The 14,244-nt window shown below is 42.9% G+C and overlaps 1 protein-coding gene across 2 annotated transcripts in view; it reads right to left on the bottom strand.

Moving 5' to 3' along the window:
* Positions 1-14,244, bottom strand: part of EXOC4 (exocyst complex component 4) — a 585,849-nt gene that overhangs the window by 538,533 nt on the left and 33,072 nt on the right. Inside the window, exons 2-3 of one of the 2 annotated variants that reach the window (XM_053255624.1) lie at positions 12,591-12,780; positions 5,894-6,088 (exon numbers count right to left, since the gene is read on the bottom strand). In XM_053255624.1, coding sequence (XP_053111599.1) covers positions 5,894-6,088; positions 12,591-12,780 — 385 coding nt within the window. The remainder of the gene's footprint in view (positions 1-5,893; positions 6,089-12,590; positions 12,781-14,244) is intronic. The other variant, XM_053255625.1, reaches the window with a different exon arrangement.

The following is a 14,244-nucleotide window of genomic DNA, read 5'->3' as shown; positions in this document are numbered from 1 at the left end:
TTCTTTCTAGAGCTTTCCATCCCATCACTGCGAAAAGTATAGTACTGTGTGGAGGTCAGCACAATGGGAAATAGCTCCCACGCTGAAGGTTTTCTGTCCAAGTGGCCCCCACTCAAAAAACAGTGAATATAACTGGGTTAGAGTGTTGGACTAGGAACGGGAAGACCCAAATTCAAATCCCCATTCAGCTATGAACCTCACTAGGTGTCTCTGGGCCAGTCAATCATCTCTCAGCCTAAACTACCTCACATAATTGTTGGGAGGATAAACATAACCATGTACACCATTCTAGGCTCCTTGGAGGAAGAGTAGAATTTAAAATGTATGCTGGTAAGCCAGGCAGGCAGGCAGATAGATAATAAGCATTTCCAACAAGGAGCTGCACCTTCAGGTAGGAATTCACTGTGAGATAAGGCGCAAAACTCTCTCAGCCTCAATTCCCTAAAATGGAAACAGTGAGGGCAAATACAGCAACATTTGCCAAGCACTTTGCAAATTAAAAGTGCTATATTGTAATGAGTAAACTGGGACCGTCAACTAACTAGTAAATTAACCGTCTGGCTTTTAAACAATAACTTTGTTCATCATGTTTACATTAATATACATGATGCAACACTTCAGGGCCCTTTCATGTATTATACAGAAGCAAACCCATGTTTGCTACCAAAGATAACCTTAACAAAGAACTGCAACCAATCATAGCTCCCTGGCCAGAGTACCTGTATAATATTCATGTTTGCAATTATGCCTCTGTCAAGTTCACATTTTATGCTTTGAACTGTGCAATTAACCAATCTCAGGTGTAAACCTAAAAATGTAACCTGTGAAGAAGCCTTCAGAGCTGCTTCTAGAAGGACCTGAAATAGTAAAGCTTTCCTCTTTATAAAGTAATGAGAATTTAGTATTTTAACAAAGGAAGGCTATATTTTTAATTTTGTAAAGCAAAGAATGATCTGACCCTCTTACATTTTGAGAGTTTACCTGCCAATTCCCAAGATGCTGAAAGCTGACACTATTATAGTTCCCCTCTACCAATCAGCTACAGTTCTTCAGCCATGATTTTAAACAGATAAAATGTGTGCAAATGTAATCACAATATCAGCAGTGATAAACAGTCTTTCACAAGGTACCAATGCAGCTGGGAGAAGCAGAGTTTTCTTCCTTTGAGCACCATATTCCTTTGTGGGTTTTGAGAAAGAATCAGAGAGAAAAGAGCAATTTAATATGACAGCGCAGAGACTGGAGACACCGTGGGAGGAGCCATGAAAACAGGAGAACACACAGCAGAAGATTGAAGATTGTGAAATACAGAGCAGCAAAGCAATTCAACAAAAAGGAAATGTGTGGCCAATTCAAATTGGCCCAACCAATTCAAACTCACCAACTCCCCACCAACTCCCCCCACTCCCCACTGTACAGCATGACATGGAATCTCTGAAGAACTGGCTCATCCAAAAGGCTCCACCAAACCTTTGTGGGCACCAGACTTTTCAACAAGCATCTACATTTCTGCATTGGCTCCAGATTCCTCCCAGCAGTTTTCTGAGGTGCTACAGAGAGGTACACTACCAAGGAAAACTTGTTCTCTGAATTGAATGATTGATTAAGTGCCGTCAAGTCGGTGTCGATTCTTAGCGACCTCATAGATAGATTCTCTCCAGGATGATCTGTCTTCCACTTGGCCTTGAAGGTCTCTCAGTGGTGCATTCATTGCTGTCGTAATCGAGTCCATCCACCTTGCTGCTAGTCATCCTCTTCCCTTCAACTTTTCCCAGCATTATGGACCTCCCAAGGGAGCTAAGTCTTTGCATAATATGTCTGAAGTATGATAGTTTGAGCCTGGCCATTTGTGCCTCGAGTGAAAATTCTGGATTGATTTGTTCTATGATCCATTTGTTTGTTTTCCTGGCTGTCCATGGTATCCTCAAAAGTCTTCTCCAGCACCAAAGTTCAAAAGCATCAATACTTTTTCTGTCTTGCTTCTTCAAAGTCCAGCTTTTGCATCCATAGAGCATCATGGGGAAAACAATTGTCCAAACGATTCTAATCTGTGTAGGTGTAGATACGTCACATCATCTAAATATTCTTTCCAAGGCCTTCATTGCAACCCTACCAAGTGCTAGTCTGCGGCGGCTTTCTTGACTGCTGGATCCTCTTCTGTTGATGGTCGATCCTAAAAGGCAGAAGCTATCCACCACTTCAATGTTTTCATTGTCAATTCTGAGGCTGGTTGCTGTACCCACTGCCATTAGTTTAGTCTTCTTTACATTTAGTTGTTGTCCTATTTTTTCATTGTGCTCCTTGACTTTCATGACTAGAGCTTACAGATCATCCGCATTCTCAGCTATCAGAGTGGTGTCATCAGTGTAGCGCAGGTTCTTCTACGAATCCAGCTTCTCTCAATATATGTGCAGCATATAAACTGAATAAATAAGGAGAAAGTATACAGCCTTGTCTTACTCCTTTGCCGATCTGGAACCAGTCTGTTTCACCATGTACCTTCTGGACTGTGGCTTCCTGTCCTGTATAGGTTTCTCATGAGAACAATGAGATGTTCTGAGATGCCCATTTTCCTAAGGATATTCTACAACTTGACACGGTTGATGCAATTGAAGGCTTTTCTGTAGTCAATAAAGTGCATATTGACTTATTTCTGGTATTCTTTGGCTTTCTCAATTATCCAGCATTCATCAGCAATGATGGCTCTTGTTCCTCAGCTTTTTCTGAATGCAGCTTGAACATCCGGCATTTCGCTTTCCATGTAGGGCTCTAATCTGCATTGGATGATCCTGAGCACTATTTTGCTAACATGTGAAATTAAGGATATCGTGTGATGGTTTGCACAATCTGTTAAGTCTCCTTTCTTTGGTAGGGGTATGTAGACTGACCTCTTCCAATCTGTTGGCCACTGTGTTTTTCTCCAAATCTACAGCATAATTTGGTTAGAGCCTTGACTGATTCTTCTATTGCCTGCCATGTAGCTATTCCGTCAGTTCCTGTAGCCTTCTGACTTGGTAATGACCGGAATGATGATCTAACTTCACCTTCCCATACTAGAGGTTCTTGCAAGCAGTGTTCCCTCTAAGGCGTGCGCTTGCTCACACGTTTTTTGATGTCCGCTCAGTTAATTTTAGATCCCACTCAGGTTTAATCAGGAAAGTTTAATCAGGTTTAATCCATTCTGAATATACATGCGCACACACTGCCTTAATACTGCCACCCAGAACAAAATTCATTCCGCACACGGATGAAAAAAATTAGAGAGAGCACTGCTTGCAAGTAGGGAATATCTTCTAGAGTATATTGGATGTTGACCTCCCTGCTGTACAGATTATCAGTACACTCATTCCATCTCTGTTTGATCTTTTCTGAATCAGTTACTATCTGTCCTTTGGCATCCCTTAACATTCCAATTCGAGGTTGGAACCTCCATCTGAGTTCAGAGATCTTTTGGAAAACCTGCCTTGTTTTTCTGTGTCTATTTCCATCCTCAAGGTCTTTACAGATGCCATTGTAGTACTGCTCCTTATCTCTCCTAATAGCTTTCTGAAATTCCCTATTAAGTTCCTTCCTGAGGTCTTTATCTTTCTTGACTTTGGCTTCCCTCCTCTTCTAGGCAATTTCTACCATCTGTTCTGATATTCACTTTGCTTTCTTCAGTTTCTTGGTCTTTGGCAGTCTCTTTTCACATTCCTTCTTAACAACAACTCCGATTTCATTCCACAGTTCCTCTGGTTCCCTATCAATGAGGTTCAGAACTTCAAAGTGGTTCCTGATGTTCTCCTTGAAAATGGTGAGTACATTCTCAAGATCATATTGTGGAAAAAGGATAGCTTTGTTTTTCTGCTTTAGCTTGACCTGGAACTTGCACATGAGCAATTCGTTATCTGCTCCACAATTGGTCCCCAGCCATGTCTTTGCTGTTATAACTGAGCTCTTCCACCTCCTTGCACCAATAATGTAATCAAATTGATTTCGGTGTACTCCATCTGGTGATGTCCATGTGTATAGGCGCCGCTTTGGTTGTTTGAAGAATGTGTTAGCAATGAAGAGTTCACTGGCTTGGCAGAAACTAGTACGTCATTCTCCTGCTTCGTTTCTGTTTCTTAGGCCATACAGTCCGACTGTGTTTTCCTCCTTACCATTCCCAACTTTGGCATTCCAGTCTCCAACCAGCAGCAGCACATCCTGCTTGCATGTTCTGTCAATTTCAGACTGAACTTGAGCATAAAACACATCAACTTCCTCTTCTTCTGCATCAGTCGTTGGGGCATAGACTTGAAGAACTGTCATGTTAAAGGGTTGTCCACGAAATCGAATTGATATTAGTCAGTCACTGACCGCATTGTACCCAAGTACTGTCATTGCTATATTCTTCCTGACTAGGAAAGCAACACTGTTCCTTCTTTGTTTTTCATCAAAAACAAAGGAGTAGCAGTAAATGGTATGATTTGCCTGAGCAGTAAAACAGTAGAATTTTCTGACTGAAAGTGTCCTATTCTAGTCCATTTTAATTCACTGATGCCGAAGTTGTCAATCTTGAGCCAGTGTGGTGTAATGGTTAGAGTGTTGGACTAGGACCGGGGAGACCCGAGTTCAAATCCCCATTCAGCCATGATACTAGCTGAGTGACTCTGGGCCAGTCACTTCTTTCTCAGCCTAGCTTACTTCACAGGGTTGTTGTGAAAGAGAAACTTAAGTATGTAGTACACCACTCTGGGCTCCTTGGAGGAGGAGCAGGATATAAAAGAATGTAGTAGTAGTAGTAGTAGTAGTAGTAATAATAATAATAATAATAATAATAATAAATCTGTAGTCGATTCATTTCATATTTCACTTTGTCAAGCTTTCCCATATTAATGCTTCTTACGTTCCACGTTCCCATTGTAATTCTGTCTTTGCAGCTTCAGATTTTCTTTTCCCACATGGCAACATCAGCCACTAGATGTCCAAATGGCTTTAGCCTAATAGCGTCATAAACAGCATCGGTACTCCGAGAGATCCTCAGCAGCATGTTGAATACCACCTGACCTGAGCGGCCCATCATCCGGCACTACATCGACAATCATTCTCTTTTGTCTATCCATGTGGTCCTATATCGCTGTTGCCTAATATAAGTGGCTGCTTGCTTTAGCTGGGTGGCTGGGACGACCTTCGCGCTTTGAGTGACCTTACTGGGAGTATACCTCCTGGCACACTTCACTCAGCCCTCCCAGGAACACACACACCCTGCGCCCCACGATAAGGCAGCACAGCAGGACTGGAACTGGGGGGGCTCTGAACTATGGCTCTGAAATGAGCCACAGTTAAAGGAAAAGAGATGAGGCTCTATGTATCAGAAGTACAAAGTAGAAAGCAACAAGGAGCCAGTATGGAGACAAAAGGAAATGTGCTCCTGGTGAAGGGAAAAGACATGTAATCGTGCAAAGGGAAAGGAGAGAGGCATTCTCAACTAACTGACAAAAAGAAAGGTAGTAAGAAGGACGGTTAGTAGGGAGGGAGAGGGCTGCAGTAGTCCAAAAGAGTGATGACTTGACTATGAGCAGGAGAGCAGGCAGTGTCCTTGGCACACAGAGCACAGTGACAAAAGTGAAGCACTGAAAGAGAAAAGGAGGAAATGCTGAAAGTGGAAGTCACAGACAAGGGACGAGAGGGCAGTACTAGAGGTTAAGGAGACAGGGTCAAAGTAAGCAGAGCTTTCAAAGCAGCCAAAGGGGTTAATAGACTGAAGATCAAGAAAAGGAGTGAGTGACAGAAGAGGGCAAAAGAGACAGACAGAGAGAACAATACAGTAGGTGAGTAAATGGCAGATCTAATTACTCAGGCCCAGATAGCAGATCTAGCAGACACTTATCAGACAGCTACCTGTCAGGCACCAGCTATCGCTTCTTACCAGCATATCCGTGGCAGTGAGGTAGTGCTTGCTGGCCATGCACTGCTGCAGCTTCTGGGGCACTTGCTTGATATTCTCAATCTCATCCAGCAAATTCAAGACATGCTTGTGTTCGATGCCTTCAATCCACAGCTTGCGCAGCTCATCCCATTTGCAGTGCAGAAGCATCTTGCAGGACAACAGATTCTCCTTCACCTGCAAAAGGGTACCACAAGGAAATCCAGGTAAGTCCAACATCTTCCCTCTTGGAGCCAACCTGTATGCCAAATCACAACATGCTGAAGGAATCCAAAGGCCAACCTGTATGCCAAATCACAACATGCTGAAGAAATCCAAAGGCCATCAAAGCCAACCTACCAACACAAAGTAGGTCCATCCATACATCAACCTCCACAGTCCAGATCACTACAGTATGTGTTTCTGGCAGAAACAAGAAAGCGCATAAGGGAAAAAGAAGGAGGGGCTTTAACATATTTCACCACAATATAGACTATACTGCAGTTAATGGTTTTCATGTTGAAGCTTCTGCTCTGATGTCATGGAGAGGTGTAGTAGCAAATGTATGTCTGGCTGCCATTTCAGAGAGAGGCAGAGCAGGCTCAGGGCCTAGAAGAGGAAGGACTGAAGCAGCATGAAGTTAGAAAAGGAGCAGCTAGAGACCTGAGAAGGCAGCAGGCCAAGTGAAGCAGGAAGATTTAAGCAACTATTAGTCATAAGTGCCATAAGCAGCCTCCATGTTCAGAAGCAGTATGCCACTGAATACTAGATATTGCCTTCATGCCGCATTTGTGGGCTTTTGTAAACTGTTTCTAGAATTCTATTTAACCCCTGTTCGACTCATATTATCTTTGAAAGAGTTGTAGGCCTGATAAACGAAAATTCTGCTGTAATTTACCAAAGCTGGAACTCTGAGGCTGGGAACTGGAAAAAAGCCTGGCTGTATTGATATGATGCAGCATAGGTTGCTGAACAAGATGCACCTAGCAGGGCTAAATACCTTGAGAACACTGTCTAAATATTTATATCCCACTTTTCTTTGAAATAAATTCAAGGTAGCCAACACTGGTGATAGTGATGATCTTCTTCTGAAGATATACATCATAAAAATCCTAACAATGTCTGGGAAGAAAGCCAAAATGCTGAATTAACATCTATGATCTGAAGATAGGGCTTCAGACAGGTGCACTCGTTTTTGGACAAAAGGCTGATAAGGAGACTTCAATAAATCCTTACACAGCCCCTGAAACAAGAGTATGAAAAATCTGGAGTCTTCTCTTTATTCTCTAACTCCAGAGAAGGGGGAACACGGGGGGGGGGGAATAGAAGAGGCTAAGGGAAAAGGGAACCAGGAAGATTCCAGGAACACCTCTTTGATGGAGCATCTCCTCAAGAATCTCTCCTTTTAACCCTCCCTTTCCTTCTTCTCAGTTCTGTCCTTTGTCCTTCTATTTATTCTTTTCTTCTTCTTTAGGCATTAGCTTTTAAAAAATATTTGATGGTAAGTAGTCACCTTAAGTGGCACAGCAGGGAAATGCTTGACTAACAAGAAGAAGGTTGTTGGTTCAAATCCCTGCTGGTACTGTATCGGGCAGCAGTGATATAGGAAGATGCTGAAAGGCATCATCTGCATGGGAGGAGGCCATGGTCAACCCCTCCTGTATTCTACCAAAGAAAACCACAGGGCTCTGTGGGTGCCAGGAGCCAACACCGACTCGACGGCACACTTTCCCTTTTACTGTAATATATTCAAGTGCACTGTGGGTTCATCTCTCCACCATTCATGTATGCTGCATATACAGTATTTTATTTGCTCTGCTATTTCATCACTCTTAAAAGTTCATTCATTAAGCGTGTATTTGCTTTAAGTCTTGAATATGTTGAAAGACTTTTACACCCCTTGCATGTTTGCTGGATCTGGTGCCTCAATAAGACACCACTAATTTGTTTTAGTAAAATTTGTGTGACTACTCCATGAGTGTTCCTTCATGGTTCTGTGTTTAGTCCTGTGAGGCAACAACAAAATCCTCATTTTCAGGCTTTACAGAAGCATCTCATTGGCCGCTGGGGAAAACAGAACACTGGACTTGACAGACCTTTGATCTGATCTATTTATGTGTTCTCAAATGAGGGAAGGGGCATGAGAACCAGACCAGTCCAGGTGAATCAAATGGTTTTTATTTCTCTTTTTAAAAACAAAAGCAAATATTTGATTTTAAAGGTGGATATTGTACTTTTCAATCAAATGATTCCCCAAGTGGCTTACAACATATTACAGCAATGCAAAAATGTAACCCAGCACCCTTTGTTCCAGTGACAGAGAAAGGGCTTACAATAGTATAATATGTGCATGCTGGCACCATGCAGAGGTGCATGGGACATGCGCCACCCCAGCAGGAAGCTGCATGAGGCGGTGGAGAGCAGGTAAGGACCTGCTCTCCTCATTCTTAAAGTTCCCTAACTATGCTCCCAAACTGTGCTCAAGCCATGGTTCGTGCACATCCCTAAATAGAATTGGACTCCATCACTAATAACTGGAGTCCCGTTGATTTCACTGACTTCTCCTGGATTGTGCCCAATACTTGTTATCTAATTCAAAAACCGACCTACAGGCTGGTTCTCCTTCCTCTGTCTTTGCCTGGAATGCAGACTTTGCTTTCCTTTAACAAGTGGCTGGCAGGCAAGCAACAGTTCCCTGACAGGCTTGCTACTAGTGGGCGGGAAAATGAAGCAGGCTGAAGCACAAATAGGGAGACACGTCAAATATGTTTAATGATACCTGAACTTGTGTACCTTCACATTCCTGCTGCTGAGAAAGCTTGCAAAATGTAGGCTGCTTTCAGTGGAAAAGGCCAACGATGGAAACAAAAGGCCACAGTTTTTCCTTACACTGGCCAGCATCCAAAGAACTACATAATTAGTTCCAAACACTCCATATTACCAACTTCTTTTGATGGGGGTGGGGAGGGGGGTGGCAAAAAATGTGGGCCCGGTGACTGAATTCTGGGTTGCTGAAGAGTTAAGGAAAGCAGAATGTTCCTCCTATCCAGCTTTAAAAGTTTGCAAATATTTTGCACCCTTATCTATGAGCAACTTTAGGGCTCAACTGGAGATCAAGTTTCACAACTGCAATAAAAAAATTCTTAAGTAATTTGTAAATGGGGCTCTGATTATGGAAAGAAACCTGAAACCAGTGGTGGCCAACTTTTTGAAAACTGCACCACAGTACATATATAGCACCACAATTCCCTTGGATGGCATTGCCTAAAGTCCTGAAAAATGCTCAGAGAAATACAATTCCCCAACTGTGAGGCAAAGTCCCAAACCCTCTCTCTCTTCATGTACAAATTCTGAGTAGGCACATAGATGGTCAAGCTCAGCTGAGACCCTTGATGACCTAAGGGATCTTGGTCCTCAACCAAAAAATGCTAACCTGTGCAAAAGAAAGCCAGACCCTGCCAATGTATTGCATAATCTTAACCATTAAAATCTAACCCATTTTGTTTTTTCTACCTAGTTCTAGAACGTAGAAGATAAAAGATTTAGAGCATGACACCATGGACAGAGCACTGATCTTAGCCCTGGCAAAGCTGGATATTCTCTCTTTTTCACTCACTCACATTCTCTCCTCAGATAATATTAACCTATGTCTCTGGGGTCACGGTAAGATGAAAAAGGTAAAGTAATATGATAACCCAAACTGACCCTTGTGATGCAGTGATGTATAATAAATAAGCAAATATTTTTAAGTAATTTAAGACGAAAAAAAGCAATTTTCTAGCCTGCACCCCATCTAATTTAGTCCAAGGACAAAATACAATTTAGAGCCACAGGTAAGCCGATAAAGAAATCTGAGCAAAGTATAAGCTCTCTCCAGATCTGCAAAACCTCTCTCTTTATAAAGGTGGGGGAGGGGCACAATGGGGACACCAAAAAGGGAAAGGCTGTTAATATAACAATCAGGGAGGAAAAAAACAGACCTGGTATCCTGTCTGTCACCTCTGAAGAGGTCAAAGAAAAACCCCTTCAATACATGTTGACTGAATCTAATCAGAAACAGTAAATACCAAAAGGTCCTTCATCCTCTGTGATTATTTTAAGGTGGTATCTCAAGGTCACTAGGCCTATACATTTGATTCTGACCTGCGTAGAGCTTAATTGTATTGAGAAAGCCTGGGCTATAGTTTATTTCAAATTTAGTGTAATTGATCTCTGTCTTCACAGAGAGTTGAGCTTTGTACATAAATCCCTGAAATGAACTACCACCCTTGGAAGAGATCAGAGCAGCCTCACTCCACTTTGGAAATACTAAACGAATGTGAAAGCTCAAAAGGGTTACCATGCATGTTCTCAGCGGGGGTGATGCCCTTCTGTTCACAGAATGCCAAACACACCCCACCCCTCTTGCTGGAATAAAAATATTCCATTTCATTGTACACTAAGGTGATCCAGTCAGCATCTAGTGGAGCTCTTCATATGATCAGTGAGAAGAGCTCCGGGGTGGTCTGCAGGGAAAGCAGATTACACTTACCCTCTTCGCAGACAATCATCTTTGCTTCCCTGGGCAGGCCCAGACAACCGGCAGCTGCTCACTGCAGCTCCAAAGGTTGGGGTGCTGGGGTGCACCACCGCACACTGCTCTGCCCCCCCCCACTGCCATGGAGCTCAAATAATGCACCATGTGAATGCATGGGGATTATTGGGATCCCCCCCAGAGTGTGCCAGCCGCGGCTGCATGGCAAATAAATAAGATTAAGGGAGCACCCACTCCCTTAACCTCATTTTAAAGGAAGGGTACTTAGGCGGGTTTGCTGCTGTGTAGCCGCCAGGATCAGGCCCAATCCTGGCAGTTCACATGCACGTGCAAAAACAGGCTGTGCTCCCTTAGCCTGGTTTTGCACATGTGTGTGAATAGCCTCACTCTATGGTTCCAAATGGGGTTTACTCCAGTCCTCAGAGCTCTCATGATACTGATCTATGTGCCTTCTGCAGGATATACTGATTCTTCAGGGTACCCAAGTGGCTACAAAATGTCCCAGCCTCATTCTTCGTGCATACATACAAATGAATGCACATATACAAATGAATGCACATAAAGCATCTAGGCAGGAAAAATACTTTAGGAACCAGCATCACTTTTCAAGATAGCAGTGTTACATTTTTCCTAACCCTCCCTCCTCAGACTGAATAAAGAATTTCTAGGAGCTACGATTAAAAAGCCACCTAATGGCGCTGCAGGGAAGTAATTTGCCTAGGGAGCAAGAGGTTGCTGGTTCAAATCCCCACTGGTATGTTTCCCAGACTATGAGAAACACCTATATCGTGCAGCAGCAATATAGGGAGATGTTGAAAGGCATCATCTCATACTGCGTGGGAGATGGCAACGGGAAACCCCTCCTGTATTCTACCAAAGACAACCACAGGGCTCTGTGGTCACCAGGAATTGACACCAACTCGACGGCACAACTTTACTTTAGGAGCTACCATCACACTGCTGGACACCTGGATAGTCCGGGATGTGGACTGAAGGATGCTGCTTCCCAATTGCTTTGGGCTATCATGCATCTGCGCACACATGCGCGTGCACACACACATGCATCCCACGCATCCCTCCTCCAATGTTCCAAATTGCATTTGGCCTGGCCACCCAACATCTCTCAATCAGTCCTTTCCAGGGCCCCACTAGCAGATCTTAGAGCCAGGGTGCACCAAGAGTTAGTCCCAAAGCCTCTTGAATAAAAGGCTATCACATACTGGGTTAGATAATTACTTATCCCAGTATTGTTTGTACAGACTGGAATCAGCTCTCTAAGGTGTCAAGCTAGGGTCTTTCCCAGGCCTGCGACTTAAGATCCTTTTAAGATTGAACCCAGGGCCTTATGGATACTGGAGATATGTTCTCCAATTCAATTATGGCTTCCTCAAATATACAGGAAATAATAAGCAGGCAATTCTGAGCACTTTCTTTCCCTTACGACCAAGACTTTGAAGCAATGGACTTAAACCATGGGATTTCAGTGGATTGAACCTAGCTCAGATTTCCTCAGAATTATGACAATAAGCTCTAGCTACTAAGGAGAGGGCTTCCTCCCTGCTCTGAAGTCTCCTAGAGCAGGGATTCTCAACGTTGGGTCCCCAGATGTTATTGGACTTCAGCTCCCATAATCCCCAGCCAAAGGCCACTGGGGAAGGGGATTATGGGAGCTAAAGTCCAATAACATCTGGAGACCCAACGTTGACAACCGCTGTCCTAGAGGACTCTGCATTCCCTCCTTCACTCAAGAACCATCTGTAAAGGTGAAAACAAGGATCTTCTCTAGTGTGGCACTCACTTTACAGAATAAACTCCTTGGGGCAATCTACCCAGTCACCTCCCGAACTAGCTTCCGTTGCCAAGTAAAAAAACAAGTTAAGGAAGCCTTAAGGTTGCTGTTGTGGGTTTTATTGCAGGACTGGACCGGATGCTGTTCTTTAACTGGGTTTTGATTTGAGATTGATTTTTAAAACTAGTTGTGTTGGTTTTACTGCATTCAGTTAATTGCTTCACAAATGTAATGTTGTACACCATTCGGGATATTTTTAAGGTGAAAAAAATCAGGTAACATTGTCGGGAAATAATGCTTGCATTGTTTGGGGAAAGTCAGGTGCAGAAAAGGGAAAAATATTTAGCTTTCTGTTCTGCACTGCATCGTCCCTTCACCTGCTTGATCTTGTTGCGCGAGTTGGTAATGCGCTCTGTGATACTCTGGTAGGTGCGGATGGCAGTAGTGAGTTCAGTGTAGTGCTGAACAATCAGTTCATCCAAATCACGATCACACTTCTCGTATGCCTCCTCCAGGCGACCCTTCTCAGTCTCTCTGTCCTCAACATCATCACTAGTGGACAGTGTCCTAAAAGAACAAGAAAGGAATAAGCAATGGAAGAAATGGCTTTACAACATAGAAAGCTTCCAGTTTAGAAAGCTGGCATTACTTTGTTCTTTCTCATTTCTGAGGATTATTTACACAACACAGCTGTGTGCAGACCTGTCACTACCACCATGAACTGCAGAAGCTCGAGGTCTTTAGAAATTCTTATTAGTTGCCATACAAAAGGACTAATGAGCTTAGCTCTCATCAGACCTGAAAGGAGTTTCAACCACTGCCTGTGTATTATAATTTACATTTTTATTTAAATCCAACTCAATCCTATGAGTCCAGGATGAAATGACAAACCTTTTATATGAAATACAAGGTTCAATATCCAGCAAAGTACTCAAAGTACAACAAATAATCAGGCCAGGAAACAGAAGGAAGGACAAAAGGAAAGGTGCAAAGTATATCCCATATTAAAGAAAGCAGACAACACTCATTCTAAGCAGGTACATCTGCTCAGAGGAGGTTAGGGCTTCTACCAGTGGCAGAGACTCCCTAAATAATCTCTTCCAAGTACAAACTGCCAGCACGCATGTGCCTGTTCCTCCCCAATGGCCAGTGTTTGTATACACACTACTCTCAAGCCATTAGTGCTGTCCTACCACCTGAATTAGCACCCAACACAGATTGTTTCTAAGGAAGAAAAAGAGAGGTGAGGGAGGAACAAAGAACAACATGTTTATTTTGCCAGGACACTTCTTGCCCTCATAGTTTCGGAGGAATCATCTAGGCTGCAAATAAAAATTCACAAGCAAAAGGCATTTTTAAAAAACCAAAAAAAACCTCATGATCTGTAAGCCCATCTTGTGATTCCCTCCACTCCCCAAATCTGGATTATGGTTTTGGACTCCTAGGACTAGCCATACCAGGAGGTGTCAGTTGCCAAGTTACTGGAATCCTCTCCTACTATTTTTATAGTTTTGTTTTTAGTAAAATTCTTAAAGTCAGATAGAAAATCATATTGAAATTTGCATTGTAGAAAAGCTTGAATGTCTAAGGATCCCAAAAGGATACCAAAACCATGAATGGCAAATTACATCAACTGTATTTACTATCCCAAGACCTTTCAAGGGTCATGTTTTCTTTCAATGTACAGTACAGTATTGAAAGGATTATACCCCTTAAGAGTAACCATCCAGGGCCATTCCATTGTTCTTCAAATCACCTCACTGACTTGCCGATAACCCATGTCTGGGAGCAAAAGTGCCTGCCTATTTCCTTTCCAAGGTCTGCTCATAGTTTTGAGCACTAAGTCAAGTGGTTTGAAGGGAAAATCACTGAATGTCAGCATAGATCTTGACTCCTGTACAATTTGGCTTTCATTTTTAGACTTGTTAAAACAAAATACTATGTCAGGCCTGGACTAAGATACAGTGGGGAAGCACAGAAGAAAGTGGGAACCAATTATAGGCAGATGACAAGTCCATTTCTTGAAGTAAC

Source organism: Hemicordylus capensis, chromosome 5 (assembly GCF_027244095.1).
Source record: "Hemicordylus capensis ecotype Gifberg chromosome 5, rHemCap1.1.pri, whole genome shotgun sequence".
In the NCBI taxonomy this organism is placed as follows: domain Eukaryota; kingdom Metazoa; phylum Chordata; class Lepidosauria; order Squamata; family Cordylidae; genus Hemicordylus; species Hemicordylus capensis.
Note: the sequence above shows the minus strand (reverse complement) of the source record. Positions and strands in the feature narration are given on the sequence as shown.